Raw genomic sequence first — 21132 nt, 5'->3', positions numbered from 1 at the left:
TCGGTTTTTGATGTTGAGCTTCAAACCATATTTTGCACTCTCCTCTTTCACCCTCATTAAAAGGTTCTTTAATTCCTCCTCACTTTCTGCCATCAGTATTGTGTCATCTGCATATCTGAGGTTGTTGATATTTCTTCTGGCAATCTTAATTCCAGCTCAGGATTCATCCAGCCCAGCCTTTCACATGATGAATTCTGCATATAAGTTAAATAAGCAGGGAGACAATATACAGCCTTGTCATACTCCTTTCTTAAAGAAAACTTATTATGGTCATCTTACCAACATGCCCTGTTTCCATTGCAAGTTCAGGACCAGTTATTGCAGGCTAGAGTGCACAGCATTTGTAGAGTCTTTAACTATTCCTCATAGTAAGAGGCAAAATCTTCCAGCAGCCACCCCCTGTGAGATGAGTGAGGTCTTATCTTGCAAGCATCCAAGAATGTTTTCACCTCTAAGATGTTGAAAGAGAAAGAGTGGAGGAGGAAGAAATAGACTTTACACCTCTGTGTCCCCTGCAGGGTCTTCATACCTTTGAGCTAAGGAAATGACCAGAGAAGTGGTCCAATTTACACCTACAGAAAGAAGATCTAATTGTCAGGCAAAACAGCATGCTAATGAAGTTAAGGTTCTGCAGGTAGTAAGGAAGGGCCCGCTGGATAAACTGTCTGTAAAACAAAAGCCTGGGAATTGAAGGAGGAAATATTTGAATGAGAAAGTATCAGAAGCAATTTAGTGAAATCCCCATTGTGATTGCATAATGGTATTTCTTGACTGATCCTTTATCTAATACTAGAAGAAACAATGAGGAAAAGTGCCAGAAGCAAAGCAGGGAGGATGGGGAAATGAGTGCAACTGGCACAGCCTGCCTGTTTAGGTCGCAAGCAAGTTTTAACTTATGCACCTAATATCTGCTGCTGTTTTTCTTGATCAACTACAGTAATATGTTTGGACCAAATCCAATTCTCATTTAAGACAAGAAGGAATTTAATTATGTTAATAAGTAGTGGGATTTGTGTACAGCTTACATTTTTGTCAAACTAGATCACCTGAGAACAAAAACAGAAAGTTATCAGCAGAAAGTGATTTCATTCAAAGCAGACAAATCCTGAAACTTTTTAAATTACTCATCTTGTAAATATTGAGTTGCATCAATCTTTCTTGCAGCCATTTTTGTTCCATTTCTGTAGATCTGACAATATCTGCAGCAGCAATTGGGATGGGGAGGAGAAGAGGGCTGGTATTCAGCTAGGTTTTACTCAGCGTAGACCTGTTGACATCAATGGACATAACTTCATCATGTTCAATGACTCTACACTGAGTAAAACATAGCTGAATACCACCTTGAGCAGGCTTCCTCAAACTCGGCTCTCCATATGTTTTTGTCCTACAACTCCCATCATCCCTAGCTGGCAGGACCAGTGGTCAGGGATGATGGGAACTGTAGTCTCAAAACATCTGAACGGCTGAGGTTGAGGAAGCCTGACCTTGAGTGTTCAACCTTCCCTCCACCACATACCATTTCCTCTATGAAAAATACTAAACTGTGGGATGGGGTTTTAATCCTTATCACCCTCTTCCTCCCCCGGGGAGGAAATTTTTGTTTGCAGAAAATTTTAAGAGATGATTTTATTACCCTGTCTAGTTTGGTCCAAAGTCTCTAATTTTAATGCTCAGCTTATGAGTCTCCATTTTTAATTCTTTAGCCTCCTTTTCAGCGGTTTCTTTTCTCAACATGTCAAAAGAATGCTACATGGAGGGAAATGATATTCAAACTGTTCTTCCAGAAACGACCCTTGTCTAATTACAGCAAATGCTGGAGTACAGTTACAGTCACTAGGAGAAATAATTGGGGAAAGCATGGAGGAAGTCCGTGAATGATTTTGTGAACAGGTGGGCAATGTTTGTACAAGTCATGTTCACAGCATGTCTCCATCCTTAAAACGAGATCCTAGAAGATCAACATTAAGACCAGTGATTCTTTAAAGGCATTCATTATTTGGGGCTCTTGCCTGGTTTGGTCTGTTATAAACTTAGCATTGTTTAAAAAGGCCATCTTTGTTTGTCCCCAAACTTGTCTCATCGTTAGCATTTGAGTTTTCCCTTGGTATTGCTTGTGTCCTCGTGGTGCTAAAAAAAAAACAAGATTAGATAATACAATGCATTGAAACTAATTAATTTACGGAAGTGGACTGAACTTGATTGAATTTGCATCGATTGAAACTTTGGCATTGCTGTGCTCTTCAGTTGCCTTTCATGGGTATTCTAGCAGGCATTGATTGAAGAGCTATTTTTTAAAAAATGTAAAAGCTGAAAGATGACTAAAACCCCATGGTGAGAAATAGAAGAGCTCTGCTGGATCAGGCCATCTAAAGCCCATCTAGACCAGCATCTCCTTCTCACAGGAGCCAAACAGACGCCTGTGAGATAGCAGCAGAGCCGTCCCACTGTGGAATCCCTGCAACTGGTTCTCAGACTCATACCGCCCCCAGAGGTGGGTTTAGGGTACTGCTAGCAGTGCAGCCACCCTGGGCACACAGCTGAGGGCGCCTTCTCAAAGCCCAGTAAGCGCTTCAGGAAGGAGGTGTGAAGGCTCTGACGGGGTCCCAGAGTTCTTTGGCCTCCTTCCCAAAGCCAGCCAAGTGCTTACCGGGCTTTGGAAAGGAGGTAGGATCTGATAAGAGCCTTGCCTCTCCTTCTCAAAGTCCGACTTACGCCAGCACCGCAAGGGCCGGGCATCAAATGTTGGCCTTGTACAGGGTGGATTATTGCCAAGGTCTGTCCTTGCTGCCTCCAACTGCAGGGGTAGAGTGTTGGGCTGGGGGTAAAGGTAAAGGTAAAGGGACCCCTGACCATTAGGTCCAGTCGTGGCCGACTCTGGGGTTGCGGTGCTCATCTCGCTTTATTGGCCAAGGGAGCCGGCGTACAGCTTCCGGGTCATGTGGGCAGCAGGACTAAGCCGCTTCTGGAGAAACCAGAGTAGTGCACGGAAACGCCATTTACCTTCCCGCCGGAGTGGTACCTATTTATCTATTTGCACTTTGATGTGCTTTTGAACTGCTAGGTTGGCAGGAGCAGGCACTGAGCAACGGGAGCTCACCCTGTCACGGGGATTCGAACCGCCGACCTTCTGATCGGCAAGTCCTAGGCTCTGTGGTTTAACCCTTAGCGCCACCCGCGTCCCTCGGGCTGGGGGTATCTGAGTTGAAATCCACAAACTCTTCTCATGCATTACTTGTGTGAATGGACAACACAGGTCACATGCCCACCATGCATTTAAAGCACATGACTTTCTCCAAAACATGCTGGGGACTGTACTTTGTTAAGGCTGCTGGGGACCAATCTCTTAAACTCTTTGGGGACCAAAGCACAGTTCTGGATTATTTGGAGGAAACCGAGTGGTGGTGGGAGTACTGTAGTTAATTTCTGTCTGCCTTCCTATTGAGAAACCCCACGTGGTTTGAAATACAACGAGAGAGGCTATTTTAGGGTAGCACGACCAATTCGGCTGCAGTGGGCACTGATACCTCAGGGGTTGCTGCAACAATGATGTAGAATGGAGCGCAAGAGACTGGCGGGTGTGGGTAGTGTCAGATTTGCCACAGATTATAAGACAGGCAGCTAAAAAAGCCAATGCAATTCTGGGCCTCATCAATAGGAGTATAGCATCTAGATCAAGGGAAGTAATAGTGCCACTGTATTCTGCTCTGGTCAGACCTCACCTGGAGTACTGTGTCCAGTTCTGGGCACCACAGTTCAAGAAGGACACTGACAAACTGGAACGTGTCCAGAGGAGGGCAACCAAAATGGTCAAAGGCCTGGAAACGATGCCTTATGAGGAACGGCTAAGGGAGCTGGGCATGTTTAGCCTGGAGAAGAGGAGGTTAAGGGGTGATATGATAGCCATGTTCAAATATATAAAAGGATGTCACATAGAGGAGGGAGAAAGGTTGTTTTCTGCTGCTCCAGAGAAGCGGACACGGAGCAATGGATCCAAACTACAAGAAAGAAGATTCCAGCTAAACATTAGGAAGAACTTCCTGACAGTAAGAGCTGTTTGACAGTGGAGTTTGCTGCCAAGGAGTGTGGTGGAGTCTCCTACTTTGGAGGTCTTTAAGCAGAGGCTTGACAACCATATGTCAGGAGTGCTCTGATGGTGTTTCCTGCTTGGCAGGGGGTTGGACTCGATGGCCCTTGTGGTCTCTTCCAACTCTATGATTCTATGATTCTATGATTCTATGACAACGTAGTAGAAAATGCAAGATGTAAATAAAATAATGAACTAAAAGCTAAAGCAGTATCAAGCATCACTGTTCCATAGTAACATCAATATTCTGACAAAGTCTGCTAAAATAAAGATTGTTTAGATTAGACATAAGGACTTTGTTCATCAAATTAATTGAAAGTTTCTTGTCTTTCATCCTGCAGAAATGTATGAATCCAACAATATAATCACTTTCCATGGACTGATCAATAGTTCCAGTTACCACACATTCCTTTTGGATGAGGAGCGAAGTAGACTCTTCGTTGGAGCAAAGGATCACATATTTTCTTTCAACCTAGTCAACATCAAGGAATATCAAAAGGTACTTTTCAAGTTAGGTTTGATCTAGCTATATTACAGCCTTTCCCAACCTGGTGCCGTCCAAATGTTGTGGAACATGACTATTTGCTGGCTGGGGTTGAGCTGTATTCTAAAACATCTGGAGGGGCAGATTTCTTCTGCATACTATAAATTAAGAATGGATGGAAGTGCCTCCGAGTCCTCAGAGTGCATTTCCCTCAATAGTGAGTAACTACAGTCAGCTCCCACACACCAGCAACTAGGGAAAAGATTTCCATATCTGTGAATACAGTTTTTGGACATACATAAAGCCTAGAATTAAACAGATTTTTGAAGTAAGTGATTCTTGCCTTGGATGCCCAACTCCTGTGTACAACCGCTGGCATGATACACAGGGCAAAGGAAATGTGTGATGGCAACATTTTACTTTGTATATAGCAGAGCACAAAAAGTTTTTTTAAAAAATATGCCTTTGATCTTCTCTGACCTTCCTATGTACCTGTGTGGATAAGCCATATGCCAGCCTAGTCTCCTTCCACCTCTCCCCAGATCACCCTACCTGGATCCTAAATATGAATTTGTGCTAATATATCTCACAGCAGAATGACAAATTGCTTACCTGTTCCAGCTGTTTTTTCGGGGGGGGAGGGGGAGGTCTCATCTGTATAGCTTCCTCACTGTTATTCTTCATCTTCATGCTTGGCCAGAAGGAATTGAAGTGATAGAGCAGGTAGATATCAGGAGTTTTCTTGCTCAATAGTAGACTCAAGTATGTCTTCTCTTTAGCTAAATAATTTTAAAATTTCCAATGATGTCTGGTCATCTTGTGAACCACTTGTATGACTATCAGGTATCTGTTACAGCTAAACAATCTATTTCACCACCCTTATTGTAGACATAGGCAAACTCCGGCCCTCCAGATGTTTGGGACTACAATTCCCATCATCCCTAGCTAACAGGACCAGTGGTCAGGGATGATGGGAATTGTAGTCTGGAAGGCTGGAGTTTGCCTTTGCCAGCCTCATTGGCTTAGTCCTCGTTTGTAGCATCTGCTAAACAAAATATGAATGACAAGGGCTGATTCTCAGGCTAGTGGGTCATTCTTGTGGCTTTAATAGTTTCAAAAGTTGCTAATCATGTTCATAGAATCTTAGAGCTGGAAGGTACCCCTAGGGTCATCTAGTCCAACCCCCTGCAATACTGGAATCTCAGCTAAAGCATCCGTGACAGATGGGTATCCAGCATGCATTAGTCAGCATACCAGTTCCATTCCTGGAGATTTTGTGTGTGGCAAGGAAGTCGTTTCCAATGGTTGTGGCCCTCATTTGGAACCTCCAGAATGCAAAAATATTATCAGTAGCCCCACAGCACGATGTGTACATGTTTATTTGGAAGTAAATCCCACTGGGTGAGTACAGTGGGGCTTTCACTGTAGTATGCTTAAGAATGTGGCCCTATAATGCAATCCTATATGCATGTCTATTCAGAAGCCTTAATATTAGGATTAGCTCAAGACAGCTGCAGCCTCTTGGCTCAAAACAGCTAATTTTTGAGCATCCTCTTCTAAATATTCCTTATTACACAAGACCAGGGTGATGAAAAGAGCAGATTACGTAAAGGGATCGTGAGCCCTCGTTCCATTTCTCCCTTCCTTGACACCAGGCACTTCCATGTAATATGTTCCTTCTGTTAATAAACCATAATCGATGGGGCACTAATAGACGCATGATGGATGGGTAGAGAGCTCTTTTCTTATGATGGAAGACCTGGCTTTTACTTGAAGTTGCAGATTTAAATTGGAAGCTGATGCACGTTTCAGCAGTACACTTTGGTGTATATGTGCTCCCCCCCCCCTTTAACATAAAAAAGACATCCATCATTTAATATATTTTAATGAGCCCTTCAGCCTATGCTAAAATGCAGCTTAAATACAGCAATTGTATGTCATTTCAGTCAAGAACTGAAATGTGTGTGTTTGTGTGTGAGAGAGTTACAGAATCTATAAATGAACCTTATTACAATAGAAGTATAGTTTCAATGCCGGGGTGTTATTTCTGACTTGGTATGACCTTTGGCCTGTTTGCTTTCTTGAATGATGGCAATAAATACATCAGTCTTTTACTCTGAAGTAACTCAGGGTATTCATCTGTATTCTCTGAGGATCAAGATGAAGGCAAGGCTGGGAAACCGTAGAGGAAACTGATTATTTATTTGGATGTTCTGTGGAATTCACAGTGCAATGCAGAAAACATCTGGAATGATTAAAAAGAGAGATCGTGCTGCTATGGGAGGGGATGAGCCCTGTTCTTCTAAGTTGTGAGAACCGGTGGTAAATTCACACATGAGCTGTGAGCCACATCTCTTCGCATACAACTTGTAGTTCTTGATCATGAATAGACAAATTCACAGAGTGTATGTTTACTGATGGACATAGATAGAATACCAGATGATGAGGACAAAGGACCTTCATCTTTGATTAGGGCTTTCTGTTTGCATCTAGTTGGCAACTGTTGGAAGGAGGCTTCTGTGGAGGTTTGGTCTGATTCTGTAGGCATCATTCAAATCAAAGCTCCATCTAGTTCAGGATGTCTTCTACTGCCACACCAACTTTTGTCCCTGTTTGGCACAGCTGGGCACACCTGAGACATGTTCTTTCTGGGAAGATTGTTGCTTTTGTTCCTTTCCCTTTAGTGGAAAGGGAAAAGAGACCACAAACTTGCGGCGCTTGTTTTTTTAGTACCAGAGTGGGACTTGGGCAGCATCAGAAAGCCTATTCTAGGGTTTTGTTTCTAGGTTATTTATTAAGGAACTATTAAGGAAACACCAACAATAATCTTGCCAGTTTCACTCTCCACCCCTGCTCAGTCATTTGTGAATCTCACAATGAAACTGCTGAGGCATCAAGGACCCTTGGAATGAAATGGGATGGGCTTGCAACTCCTCTGTCCCATCCTCCCAGAAACCTTGTGGAAATAATGGCTGTACATCTCTCATGCAACAGATGGGATGGTACAAGGATGTGTTAAGTTTGTAAAAGCTAGAAGGCATTGGGAGGGAGGAAGCCATGTGTTAACTACCCCGTGCTGGAACTGTTGTTCTGCAGGGAGAGGGCTCTCTCTCTCCTTCCCCAGCGAGTGCCGCTCTTTTGATACCATGCGTCAAACCAGAAGTTGGTTCTTTGACACACAGCCCTAAACTTTCCATTCCGCTTGGTTCTTCATGCAAAGTCAAAAGGAGAAGCATTGCAAAATTCCTCAGTCTGTGTTTGCTGATGGTGCACAAATCCTGGTCAGCATTTTTTGAGGGTTTTTGACAGTGCAGGTGCCACAGAAATGATGGACATCAAATGCATGTGCAACTGTCCATCAAGCACTTCCTATGGCTGGACAGGTTTTTTTAAAAACAACAACAACAACCCAACAACACACAATAACCTGCTTAGTACTTTATGTGCTTGTGAGGTGATGGTTGGAAGCCTGGAGAAAGGGGAAGGTCTGTGCATGAACAAAACAGGCACTTTCAGGCATACAGCACGCACCGGGGTGCATGGGATTTACCATAGATGTAAATGTGGAAATGGGCAAATGGTGTGATATCCAGAATTCTGATAAAAGTGGAATGAGAAGGAAAAGAAATCAGCAGAATATTTTAATGACTAAGAGCTATCAACATGCCTATGCTCTGTGAATTTGTATAATCCTTTTAAAACCATCTAAGCTACATTTGGTGGCAGTGTGAGATGCCCGTTCCTTTCCTTATTGAAACATGCGTCCAGCCAATGTGGATACAGACCTGTATCCCGATTTGCTGCATGTGTGTAAGGCTCCTTGTGCGGGTGGATTCTTTAGCTGGATCAGAAGACTTTATATTTTCCAGCTCAGAGTTCATTCATTCTGCTTCTCTCACCCACCTTCCTATTCACCAGTCTCAGCACTTCTTTAGCCAGGAATCAAGCACAAGCTTTTGAGAGAGTCTCTTCTCATGGAATTTTCAACCTCATTTCATAGGTTTACAAGAGGCTATTGTTCGTATTCAAGCATTTTATCAGACATATTCAAGCTTATAAAAAATCCAGACTGAAGCTCTGAACTTTGTATATTTCCCCTCCTAATTTTGCCTTAATCTGCCATATTTTTCTAAATAAACCTTCTCCTGCTTTGTCAGGAAACTGTTTTAAAACGAAGGTTACGATCCAGTCATGTTCCCATTCATATTGCATTATCTGAGGCTCCCAACTGAATCTTAGCCTGGCATTATTGGAAGATCATGTTTTATTCTATAGGCAATTCCTAAAAGCTTTTTGAAATACATGAATAATTCACTATGAGGGTCTTTGGGCATTTGCTGTAGAAGACGAAATGGATGTTCAAGAAGAACTAATAAGGAACGCAATCTGAGGTTGAGATTTTGTGAATCTCAGTAGAATTATTGGCACCAAAGCCATGGGTCACGTTGAGCTTCAGAATGGCCTTCGTGCATCTGCTCCCTCTTGCTGAGCATCCAGTTTCCAGAGGCGACCAATCAGATGCCTCTGGGAGTCTGCAGGCAGGGTCTGGGGGTAATGGCTGACCCTTATTTGTTCCAGTAGCTGAGATTCCTTTTGAACACGGAAAAGCCATTAAACAACCAGGGACAGAATTCAGGGCCTCACAGCCTTCCTGTTTGTTTTAAATGGTGGCCCACCCTACCTAATTACTATTGTCTTGTATTTAAGCTTTGTTAGGTTAACAGAAAACAAAAGAAATATTTAGAAACATAACTTTCAGTTTGTTATATGTCTATAGTATGGTGATCTGCCTATATACAATCTCTAATATACACAGCATTAATTCATCAGGCTTCAGAACTCCTCAGTTTTTTTGTTGACTGTTCTGGTTCCCCCTTTTAGCCTTGGAGGTTAATGGTGAACGATATGATGGCAAAGAGCCACAATTCAGCATAATGTTGGGGTGCCTCAGCTACCTGCCCCTTGAGGTAGAGTTCTACCTTGGGGTGACCACGAGACATGGGATGGCAAACCGGCCTGGGGTTTGCTGCTTCTGACATAGTGCTCTGGTTTCTGATTTGAAATCTGGTTTGAACTATATTTACATGACTCCAGGGCCTTCGCTTTAGAGGAAAGCCAGCAGAAGACAAAGAGAAATGTCAACATGTGCAATGATATTTTCTGCTGTACAACAGCAATAGCAATCTGATACGGAGAAATACTGATATCGATAATGCATAAGAAAAGTGTGAGGGGGAGAGAGAGAGAGATCGTAGGTGAGCAGCATTTGGGGGACATTATGCACAATTCTCAATTGTTGGAGCGTGAAATGACCTAAAGTGATTTTTATGTTACATCTTTAGATTGTTTGGCCTGTATCTCATACCCGGAGGGACGAATGCCAGTGGGCCGGAAAAGATATTCTGGTAAGTACAAATCTGCCTCGCTCTTTTCTCCTGTCCTTTGTAAAGCTAGTCAATATTTCATGAACTCTCATCTTTTTAAATTTTAAAGCTTGTGATTCTCTCCCCCCCCCCCTTTTACCCTTTTATTTAAGAATTGCTTCATTGTGCTAGGTTTGTGTAAAGGCAGTTTTTTTCTTTCTTCCCATGTAAACCTGTGAAGGTAGGCTTACATATAAGGGAATGAGCATATAATTGTCCCCTTATTTAAGGAATCTAAAAAGTTTGACCTCATTTCTGTAATGACTGAGGCTCTCAATCTTCAGGGTGTGCTGAATAGACAGACCATTGTGAATGCAATAAACCTCATTAATGTCAAGAAGTTGCCAGGAAGGCCTCAGGGGTCTTCCCTGACAGGAACACATTGATGCCTAAGTGATGTTAATCCCCCCCCCCTTCCCATTGTGATTTTTTTTTTCTAAAAAAAGAAGAAAGAAAGAAAATGAAAATAGTTATTTCAGGCCTTCATTTTCTTACCATCACTCTTTCCCCTCCCCCATTTCCTCATCCCTTCCATATGATCTATTGGGGAGAAAGCTGGTTGCAAATTGTAGGAGTATTGAGTGGAAAAAAAGATGTGGGACATTTACTAACCATACGGAAAATGAATACATTCCATATAGGCCAAAAGGGAAATCACAGTGTTTGCAATAGCTGAAGGGAGAACGGAGCTAAAATATTCACTAAAATTCACTAAAATATTCATAATGTCAACCGCTGGAGGTCCGCATCCCAATAGTGTCTCAGGTCATAAGTGAAAATGGGTTCACTACCCTTAACCTGGTCTCCAGTGAACAATGGCCTCTCTCCATATATTCTCTTATTTAAAAAGAGAGGGGGGGGTTAAAATAACAGAGGAATTTTAGCAGGACTAAGACAGAGGAAGAGGTTTTTAAAATTGCCCAAGTTGAAGCTGGAAAACAGAATGTTTACATTCAATTCCATGCCATAACACACTTAGTCTTTATGACATCTGGGCTGCATCCAACAATGTCACTCAACTGATGGTAAGGCAGAATAGGGAGAGACGCCGTTTGTTGCGATTATTGCGCCTTCCTCTGTAGCTCTATGAAGACTCACACCCAAATATGCTCTGGGGACCCCTTAGTCCTCTGAAGCAGATTTGGAGTGAGGGGTTTTGGAAGCTGTTGGGAAGAGGGGGAGATCACCAAACATTGCTTCCCTTTCTGGTCTGCTGATGGAGATCTTGATATCTGCTGAATAGCACCATTGCATACTGCCTGCCGTCTTCAACATCATGTTTCTACTGTTGCAGTTGCCATAAAAATCTAGTCAAATCAGGTGTTGCTTTTTATTGGGCTAGCTAGACTTTAGAAATACTAGAAATGAACTCTACTTCAACCATACAGTTTTCAAGGGGGAAGTAAAATACGATGATAGTTTTTCAAAATCACTGAAGACAGTTTTGGGAATTACTTGGTATGTGCTCCGTTCTGTTGGCACAACTTCAGAAACCCATATAGATGATCAAGGAAATCTCAGTGGGCTTTCATTAAGGAGAGAATACCGTACATGTGTGTGTTTGTTTTTGTGTGTGTGTTTCATATTAGTACCAGCATATCCTTATCAGGATAGCAGATACTGCACTCTTGTGATTGCCTAGAACTTTATAAATCAAGTTCTTTATTTTTTTTATAGCCATTTTTATTTTAAACTATGTGATTATTAATCTCAAGGCACAACCAATTCCATCATACTGAAAATTCAAATTCCCTAGCAATAGGCCAGCTGCAACAGCTGCGCTGCTTATATGAAATGAATATTAACTGTATGCCGTGTATACAAACCCCACCGGTCACCTCAAACATGACCTGAGACTAAAGGTTTCTTTTGTAACTGTATTGGATTGTGGGCTGTATTTTCACTCTGCTGGAGTCCAAATGGTTCTTTCTACGCTTCAGTGTCAATCACACAGGACCATGAAACTGATATAGTCTGAGGTCTTGACATGTAGCATGCCAGAATTGTACTGCAGATTGATAACTAGGGAGAATCACCATCAGCTTACATTTTTGAGGGGAGAGGGAAGGCAAGGCAAATAAAAATAGTCCTCTTGTGGATTGAGGGGAGGGAATTCTGCACACACAGATAATTTTGATTAAAGGTGCATTCCTCTGTACTGCAACATCTTGTCTCTGCATGCCCTGGGTTTGTACACATACCTGTGAACATCTCCAAGGAACACAAACTTTGGCAAAAGAAATGCAAGCAGACAATGAGGGAATAAGTCCTATGCCGAGAACACAAATTTCTAGGCTTGGTATCTATGAGTGATTCCCAACACGTGCTTTTTGTTTGTTTAGACTCCTGCAAGTATTTTGAATTTTTGTTCCACAAATGAAACTTTTGCAACGAGAATGAAATATTCAAATGTATGGCTATATCTTCTGGTCCCGTAATAATGTGAGATTTGAAATACAGACATTGCTGTAGATGGGTTCTTTTCTGGAGAGTTGCCAAATTTCAGAGCTCTTGGCAATGTTCTCCTAGGTATATCAGATAGAAGTAGAATTCCAACATAAAAGAAACTATATCTTTACAACTCTGAATTTCTTTATGGATCATTTGTAAATAGTGTTTTGATAAGAGTGTAAAAATGACATATGATACATTTGCAAATTTCTTTATATCATTGCTTTTAAGCTCATTTTTTAAATGCTGAGATTATTTCTGGGATCCACTGTATGTGGAAGACCACAATCTGGTTCCCAAATGCCTGCCTGCCACCTGCTTTATCTACCCTCGATTGCTATACTGTTGGTGATCAGTTGATGAATATATGAGCTGACTCTGTGAGGTCAAACGCTCAATGCTCTTCTCCCCTGAACGAGTTCTGGTTTAGAGCCAGTTGCACTGCCTGACACTCAGAAAGTGCAGAACAACAATGGGGTGTGCAGCATGTTGCACAACAGGGAACGTTTTGCAGTTTAATGAAGGAGAGGAACGTGGGGCCATAGTCAGTCTTCTGCACTCCATCCTAAAGGGTACCAGAAGGCAGCCAGTTCCTAAAAGAAAATTGTACCTTGCACCCTGTGTGAGTTACCAATGGGCTAGGTTGCTATGAAGCCAACCCAATGTGCAGAGCTGAATGCACAATTGTGTTCTGTTGCACAACATGGATCTAAAGCGAAACACCCAAAACAGAAGGGGCATGTTAACTAGTGCTATTATACCTTAGAGATCTGAATCTGTGTATTGAGAGAATCTCTTTTAATGCTTGAGTTGTGAATGGAAGATATGAATATAAGGGGTGCATTTTACTGCCTGTAGGCTATTGTGCAACCATGCAGCGACAGCCCCAGCCCCCAGGGATCATAAGGAAGGAATAAAGACTCTGACAACGTATATGGAATTAAAATTAGGCCACAACTTCATTAAACTTCCGAATGTAGGAAAACCTTGGCTTAGGCCTTGGGCGTGTATCCCTCCCAGCCCCCCAGCCGGGGGGAACTGGGGCTCATCAGGGTAAATGGGATATGGGGGTGCTCTGCCAGACGTAAGTGTAGCAGGCAGCCCAGCCCATATCCCTGCATGCAGGGTAGTTCACTGACAGCCTTTCAGTGTATGACCAGTGACACCCATATATATAACCCCTTTAAGAGGGGACCCTGGAACCGCAGATGCAGGGGGGTGAATCACCTCTTCATGCCCCCCCCAATATAGGGAAGAAAAGACTAAAGGATTCCACCCAAGGCCATAACAGCCAAAGTTGTGACAAATTGCTACGGGGAAGACAAAACTTGCTAATGCAGGAAAATTTCTTCCCGGTCCTTCAACAGCAACCAGTCAAAAACCGCAGAAGCGCCAGCTAAACAGAAAGAAAAAGTTAACCTGCAAACAAGCAACATTAAAGTGAGGGTAGGGAGGGTGAATCTCCAGAGCCGACTGCCTGGCTATTGTCAGCTCTACCCCCTATTTATAAATGGGGCTGGCCCCACCTCCCAGCAAGAAACTTGATTACTGAAGCTGGGTATGAACCTCCAAATAATAGCACTGAGAGGCAAGCCAGCCCCTGTTTGCCAGTAAGCTCCCTGGGAACTGTAGCACCATGAGCGATCCCGGAAAGGGCACCCACAATGTATAGTGTGAGTGCTCATTATTTTATTTATGGGAATGACAGGTATTTGTTTCCAGAGATAGCCTCACATTCATCAAAGAAAAGCAGTTAAAAAAAAAAGACACCACCAGCAGCAACAACATAGGAATGAAGTTGTGCTTAAAATCCCACCAGGGATTCTCCATGTTTTAGAGGTTTATTTGGCAATCAGTAGAGCAAAAGGAAGCCTCTTTAAAAGGTTTGCTCTTTTCCACATTTGAAATATTAACTATACTTTGGTGTCCTCTCCTGGCTTGTCATGTATTGATGACTGGCTTCTTAAAAATCTTTTTGTGACGATATTTCATTGAGAAATGGCTGTTCCAAACTATTTCGGTTTGCTGCTCACAACAGGTTGCTCCCAGGATGAGTATAGGTATTGCTTCCTATCCACAGAGGGCTTGGATTCCGTTTTTAATTATTATGAGCTGCGTTGCCTGAACATACAAGCATCCAAAGTGTGGCTAGGGGTGTGCAAGCCAACGCCTTTGCAACCATTATGCCTCCTCAAGTCTTTCCTGTATTGCTCAGGGAAGATTCTACATTCACTTCCTACACATGTTCCTTTGAACACAAGTAACTCCTTAGAGACCCTGATCATGCAAGAGGATTCTGTTCACATTTAAGTAAGCTCTTGGTTCAGTCTTGACCAAGTGCAGCTGGTAATTCTGTTGCCCCAGAACTTCCCTCTAGAGGCACTTCATAGATTTCCCCGCCTGCTGTTTTGGGTATGAAAATAATAGCCAAAGTAAGGGTGTAGAACTTGTAAGATTTTCTATAATAATCAGAGTCTCGTGGTGGTGTGTTGATTTCACGTGTTGAAATAGCCTATAATAAATAGCACAGAGAGGGGAAAAGACATTTCAGATTTCTGGAAACTTTCTGTTTTTAAAAAATGGAGATGTGAGAGCTAAGGAAGGGTAAATTGATCCTTCCTATCTACTTTTCTGGCAGAACAACTTGGTCTCTGTTGTACCCAAACCCACCTATTGCTTCCTGCCTCACTTAGACAATCCCTTCCTGATTAACTGATTTCCAGGGCTCTAGATCCTGTAAAGGGTGACACAGGCAAGTTTGAAAAAGCAACTTGGCAAAGCTTGTTTCCGCAAACGATACTGTGTGCCAGATTTTAATTGAAGGGAAATTTTAGACTTCCTTCAGTGAAGGTGTTTTCATTCTAGTATTTCCTATGGGATGGTAAGGAAAATCAAAATCAAAGTAGCTTTTTAAAAAAATGAATGCATGCAGTGGGCCACATGCAGTTTCACAGCCTGAGCTTCTGTGGTATGTTTGTTGACAACGTATACACATTGCTAAGCAACTACCTCTTATAGTTCCAGCAATCTGTCGTGTCCTTTCAACACGTCCTTCATCGACATTCCCTCTCCACTTTTGACTGAGAACTTTGAAGTTCATTTATCACAAATGGCTGCAGCTGGAAATCTTTACAGGACATGAATGATCTGAACTGGGACTTCAAAGATTGGCTGATTTATAAGTGGTTTATAGGCCTATATAGCAGGCCGACAGGAGCTGTGTCTGCCTTATTAACAGGTGTTGCTTCTTAATAGCAAGTGCCACCTTTTAATACTGATCTGAGGTTTACTATCCCTCCTAGGCCTGATGTAGGTTGAGATTTCAGCCAGAGGATGAGATCAGATAGGGATCTGCAAAAGCCAGTCCCAAGAACCCGCTGCCCTAGGGATCCATGCACTTCTTTGATATTTAAATCCACTAGGGCTGGGCTTACAATGTGATCAATGCCTCTCTGAGGGAGGACATGGCTCCCCCTGCTTAAGATGTCAGTAGTTAAATCTTCCTTTGGGGAAAAAATGGATCTGTTGGCTCTGGATAATTATTGCCTAGTACTATTCTTGAATAAGATTCTAGGAAAGGTGGTGGTTTCTCAGTGATAGGTGGACTTGGCTGATCCTGATTATTCAGATCTGTTTCAAGCTAGTCTCCAGCCTGGTTTGGGGACCAAACAGCCCTGGTGGGTGACATATGCTGTCAACCATGTTGGTTCTCCTGAACCCCTCAGCAACCATTGATACACTCAACCATGGACTCCTTCTGAGTGACCTAGCCAGGGTAGGTTTTGAGGACATGGTGCAGTCCCTTCTGGAGGGACATACCCCCAAAGGTGGTACTGGGGAACTCCTGTTGTGCCTCATTGACCTTTTGGGTGCCTTAGAGTTCTGACTCTTCCCCCATGCTTTGTAACATCTACCTGAAGCCACTGAGAGAAGTATGCAGATGACCATGCTACTCTACCTCTATTTACCTCCAGCTATTTCTTGGGAGACTATGGAAACTGTGAACAAATGTCTGCACTTGTGTATGAGGGCAAACAACCTGACTTAATCTAGATAAGAGGAAAGTTCTACAATGGGGAGATGATGAACTGTATGGACAGGGAAGGCTGCATATGTGTGAAGCTGCACTCTCCCAGAAGACCCATGTGGGTGCTCCTGATTTTGGCACTATCTGTTGAGTTGCAGGTGGCATCTCTTACCAAGGCTGCTGTTTATCAGCTCTGACTGATTCACTGGTTGTGGCCCTGTTTGGAAAAGCTTCAGGTACTGATTCCTTGTTTGTGCAACAAAACATACATCACCAATTCTGTGCCAGCAGCACTGATTGCCAGTGCATTTCCAGGCACAAATTAAATTGCTGGTGGGAAGAAAAGGAGGCAGCAAGAGATTTTACTTTCTTGGGTTCCATGATCACTCCAGATGGTGACAGCAGTCATGAAATTAAAAGACACCTGCTTCTTGGGAGAAAAGCAATGACAAACCTAGACAGCATCTTAAAAAGCAGAGACATCACCTTGCCAACAAAGGTCCGTATAGTTAAAGCTATGGTTTTCCCAGTAGTGATGTATGGAAGTGAGAGCTGGACCATAAAGAAGGCTCATTGCCGAAGAATTGATGCTTTTGAATTATGGTGCTGGAGGAGACTCTTGAGAGTCCCGCGGACTTCAAGAAGATCAAACCTATCCTTTCTGAAGAAAATCAGTCCTGAGTGTTCACGGGAAGGACAGATCCTGAAGCTGAAGCTCCAATACTTTGGCCACCTCATGAGAAGAGAAGACTCCCTGGAAAAGACCCTGATGTTGGGAAAGATGGAGGGCACAAGGAGAAGGGGATGACAGAGGATGAGATGGTTGGACAGTGTTCTCGAAGCTACCGACATGAGTTTGACCAAACTGCGGAAGGCAGTGGAAGACAGGAGTGCCTGGCATGCTCTGGTCCATGGGGTCAGAAGAGTCGGACACAGCTAAATGACTAAAGAACAACAACCTTCAAACCCCACATAGGTTTGAGTGGTCTTTCAAATAACCTCATTCTAAGCTAAGACTGGCCATGGAGGCCATGTTCATGGGCTAATTAGTAAGATCTATCAGGTTGGTCAGCACAATAGACAGGGCCTTTTCGGTGGCCATACTGTGATCCATGGTGATGTCCACCACCAAGAGAAAGTGATAGCCTAAGCAACATTGACATCAGCAGGACCTTGGACAAGGACCAAGGTGCTGGTTCAGGACCATGGTTAGCAATCCTGTAGCTGAAGAAGAAAATGTAGGTTGCACCTGCAGTGTCAAGGAGCGGCTGCCTGTTTCATGGTCAGTGCAAGGGAGTCAAGATGGAAGTGCCCTTCCACTGTACCCATGGTGCGTCTGACCAATTAAAGGGCCAGTACATTTTTCTGCAGTGGTTGACTTTTTCTAGGCAGTGGGTTTTGGACTGCTTTGAGGAAACCTTTTTGGGACTTTTCTAATCATCTGAAAAGCCTATAGTCCAGTCATTGGAGTACAGTGGTGGAGCTGTGGAATCAGGCAATTGACAGGTTGTTAGCCCACCCACTGGTCAAAATGGCCCACATGGGGTGGGGACTGGGAAGCTGTTAAAATGACCCACCAGCTAGAAAAAAAAATCTCCACCTCTACATAGGTGGCTTGTGTGAAATTATCGTTTTACCTTAAGCCTCTGGATACTCCACAGTTTCTTTTGCAGACTGGTTCTCTTCTGCGCATATTCTCTGTCTCTGTTTAACAGCATGCATTTAAAATTGGCTGTGGGTAGTATCTTTAGAGGAAAGAAATCTAATTCTTCCCATGAACTCTGTCCTATCAAGAAATCAGAAAGATAACTCGAGTCTCTCTGGTCAATGAACACTTAATCAGAGAGATAACAAGACTTGAAATGAGATGTGCTGGGCTACTAAAAATACCTTATCAATGTCCACACCCCGTCAGCAGCTTCATTCTGAAAATTCCCAGGAGACGTTCCAAGAGAAAGAGGAAATCTAATTTTGTGTTTATCACTTTTGTTACTTCCCTTTTGACAATACTCATCATGCTTAAGAGTAATGTCATTCCTAAGAGGGCTGAATGTTTCACGCTGTCTATTTAACCATTCCTTTTTGTTCGCCATTTTAGCTATGTTTCCAACTCTTTAAGGCCAAAGCTGCACATGATTTTCTCTGAGTAGGAGAGACAGGTTCTGATAGAAAGCTCATAGTGGAACATTATTTTATGGTGAAACTCATTTATTGAAAGATACAGGTGTGCTCTGATCTCGCCTCAAAACCAGCCTCACTGAATTCATGTTGGCTACTGGGCTCATTTTAGTGCTCTCTCTTTCTGTCTCTCATATGAGCTTTGTTTGGTTGTATCACTTCACCCTGCAGGCAGGGGCTCCCCCAGGATTGAATGCCCCCCCCCCAATAAAACCCCTATAGGTTAAGGAGGAAGGTTTTGGCTCAGCCATCCCCATGACATGCTTCTTCTCCTTTGCTTTTTTGTTTTAACAGGCAGAAAAATACTATTTAACATGTTGTTGTTTTCAAAGGGCAAATAACACAGACAGCTAACACGCATAATGAATATGAAACATTCACCAGCACACACATTGTACTCTCTTATTCTGCCAACTCTCTGGAGCCAGTTTGGGTTGCGGGGTGGCAGGAGGGCACACAGGGGGAGAGGTAAAAGCCTCACTGCACCAATGGGACTCCTTGCCTTGGTATCCACTAGCACAACTGTTTAGTTGAATCCAACCCTCTGAAATCTAAAGAACATGAGTGTGACTTAGTGGGATACATCCCTAAGAAGCCCTGGCACTGTTCATTGTATGGCCAGGTCGGCAAGCTATGTAAGTAGTTATTTTCAAACATAGGAGAGTCAGCTGTAGCCTTTCTCTCCATCAACCTCCTTCTCCTCCTCCTCCTCCTCCTCCTTCTCCTCCTCCTCCTCTTCCATGTTACCTGAAGTTGCAGGTAGAGGGAGTGGTGGTAATAATTACTTGAACACAAGAAGGAACACCCTCCCTGCACCTCTAAGAATTAGCATGTTGGCGAAAGGCTGCACTAAAAAGCTACTTTTTGCATACTTTTCTACATCTGCGAAGTTTTCTGGAGTTGTGGGGAAGCCTTCCAACATTCAGTCTCCCACTTTCAGTCCATGAGCTACTGTTCATATATAAAAGCCCTTAGATTTCCAGATGCTTGTAAGGTTATGCAAGTGGGTTCATTCACTTATTTTAAAATAGCAGAAGTGAATGTTCTGTTCTGATAATGGTTCTGATAAGAAGAAATGGCAGTTCTTGCTTCAGAAGAAATGCAATACTCTTCCAACGCCTGAATGTATAATTTCCAAGCTTATGGAAAAAAAGAGAATGACTAGAATCTAGTGAAAACACCTAGTTCTGTTTTAATTTTTTCCCATATACAGTGCAGGTGTTTTGACAGATGGGTGGACTTTATTTTTGTAATCGTCTAGGGGGAGAAATCTGTGTAATATAACGTAATCAGCATTATGTACCTTTTGTGTTTTGTTTTTTTAATCCTTCTGTGCTTGGCTCCTAAGTTTTTATTTTATATACCTTTTCATTGTTTGCTCAGGCGGTGTGTATCTGTTTGATATACAAATATTGAGAGCCACTTAATAATAAATAGAGAAATTTTGTTGCCGAGAAAGACATATGAATTTACAAGTGGTGACTGTTGGCAAGAAACTTCAGTGCTAACACTTCATTCTTTGGTTTAGGGTGGTTCTTGTTCTCTCTAGAGAACTTTGGAACTTTATCTGAAACTAAGAAATTGGCAGAATAAGAGTGCAGAAGGATGGCCTGATGAAGCCAGAAGAGATTCATGTTAACATTGGACATTCCTGATTCTCAAATGGTGTCATAATGGGAACCCTGTTGTCATGAGAAATCTGTCTAATGTCAATGGATATTTTTTATCCAACAAGCTCCTCACATGTCTTAAACGTAATGGGACTTAGGTGGATGGGTGATGAAAGCAGCAGGGCAAATGCTGGACACTTCCAAAGCATCTGTGTGTGTGTGGATCATGGCCAAAAGAAGCACAAAGTAAATGTACTGTTGTTAATAATAATAATAATAATAATAATAATAATAGGATGGGAGATATATGATGAAAACAATCTCCACTTGAACTGCAGTCAGCACCCTTTCACACTCTTCCTAATAGAGCAAATGACGCCCTTTGGATGAATAACTTTGATTGGACATGGGATAATGGCATTCAGATTCTCATTCCTCCTGGGGACTTTTGACAAGCCACTGTCAGCCCTTGTTCACCTTCTGTAGAAAGGGTGTGATATGATCCCTGCTTAGGTCTCGCCCGCTGAAATTAATGGAACTAAAAGTCCTTAACTTTGGCTGGATCAAACCCATGCTTCATGACACACAAAGATTCATCTCCAGATCTATAAAAATAATAGCAAATGAGACAATGCATGCAGAGTGTTTAAGGAAAGCACTACAAACGTGCAGTACACTATTTTTCCATTGACAAGCAACCTCCCAATTGTAGCTAGAAAAAAGATCATTACTGGTGTGAAGTTACATGTACAAATGTTCCTCTGAGAAATATAATATAATAAATATAATATAATATAATATAATATAATATAATATAATATAATATAATATAATATAATATAATATAATATAATACAGTGGTGCCTCGCAAGACG

The 21132-nt window shown here is 42.5% G+C and overlaps 1 protein-coding gene across 1 annotated transcript in view; it reads left to right on the top strand.

Moving 5' to 3' along the window:
• The window catches only part of SEMA3A (semaphorin 3A), a 201053-nt gene that overhangs the window by 62177 nt on the left and 117744 nt on the right, over positions 1-21132 (top strand). The window contains exons 2-3 of the mRNA XM_083503348.1: positions 4426-4583; positions 9911-9973. Coding sequence (XP_083359474.1) covers positions 4426-4583; positions 9911-9973 — 221 coding nt within the window. The remainder of the gene's footprint in view (positions 1-4425; positions 4584-9910; positions 9974-21132) is intronic.

Source organism: Podarcis liolepis, assembly GCF_965112155.1.
Source record: "Podarcis liolepis genome assembly, chromosome: 5".
NCBI classification, from domain to species: domain Eukaryota; kingdom Metazoa; phylum Chordata; class Lepidosauria; order Squamata; family Lacertidae; genus Podarcis; species Podarcis liolepis.
This window is presented reverse-complemented; position numbering and strand designations above follow the sequence as displayed.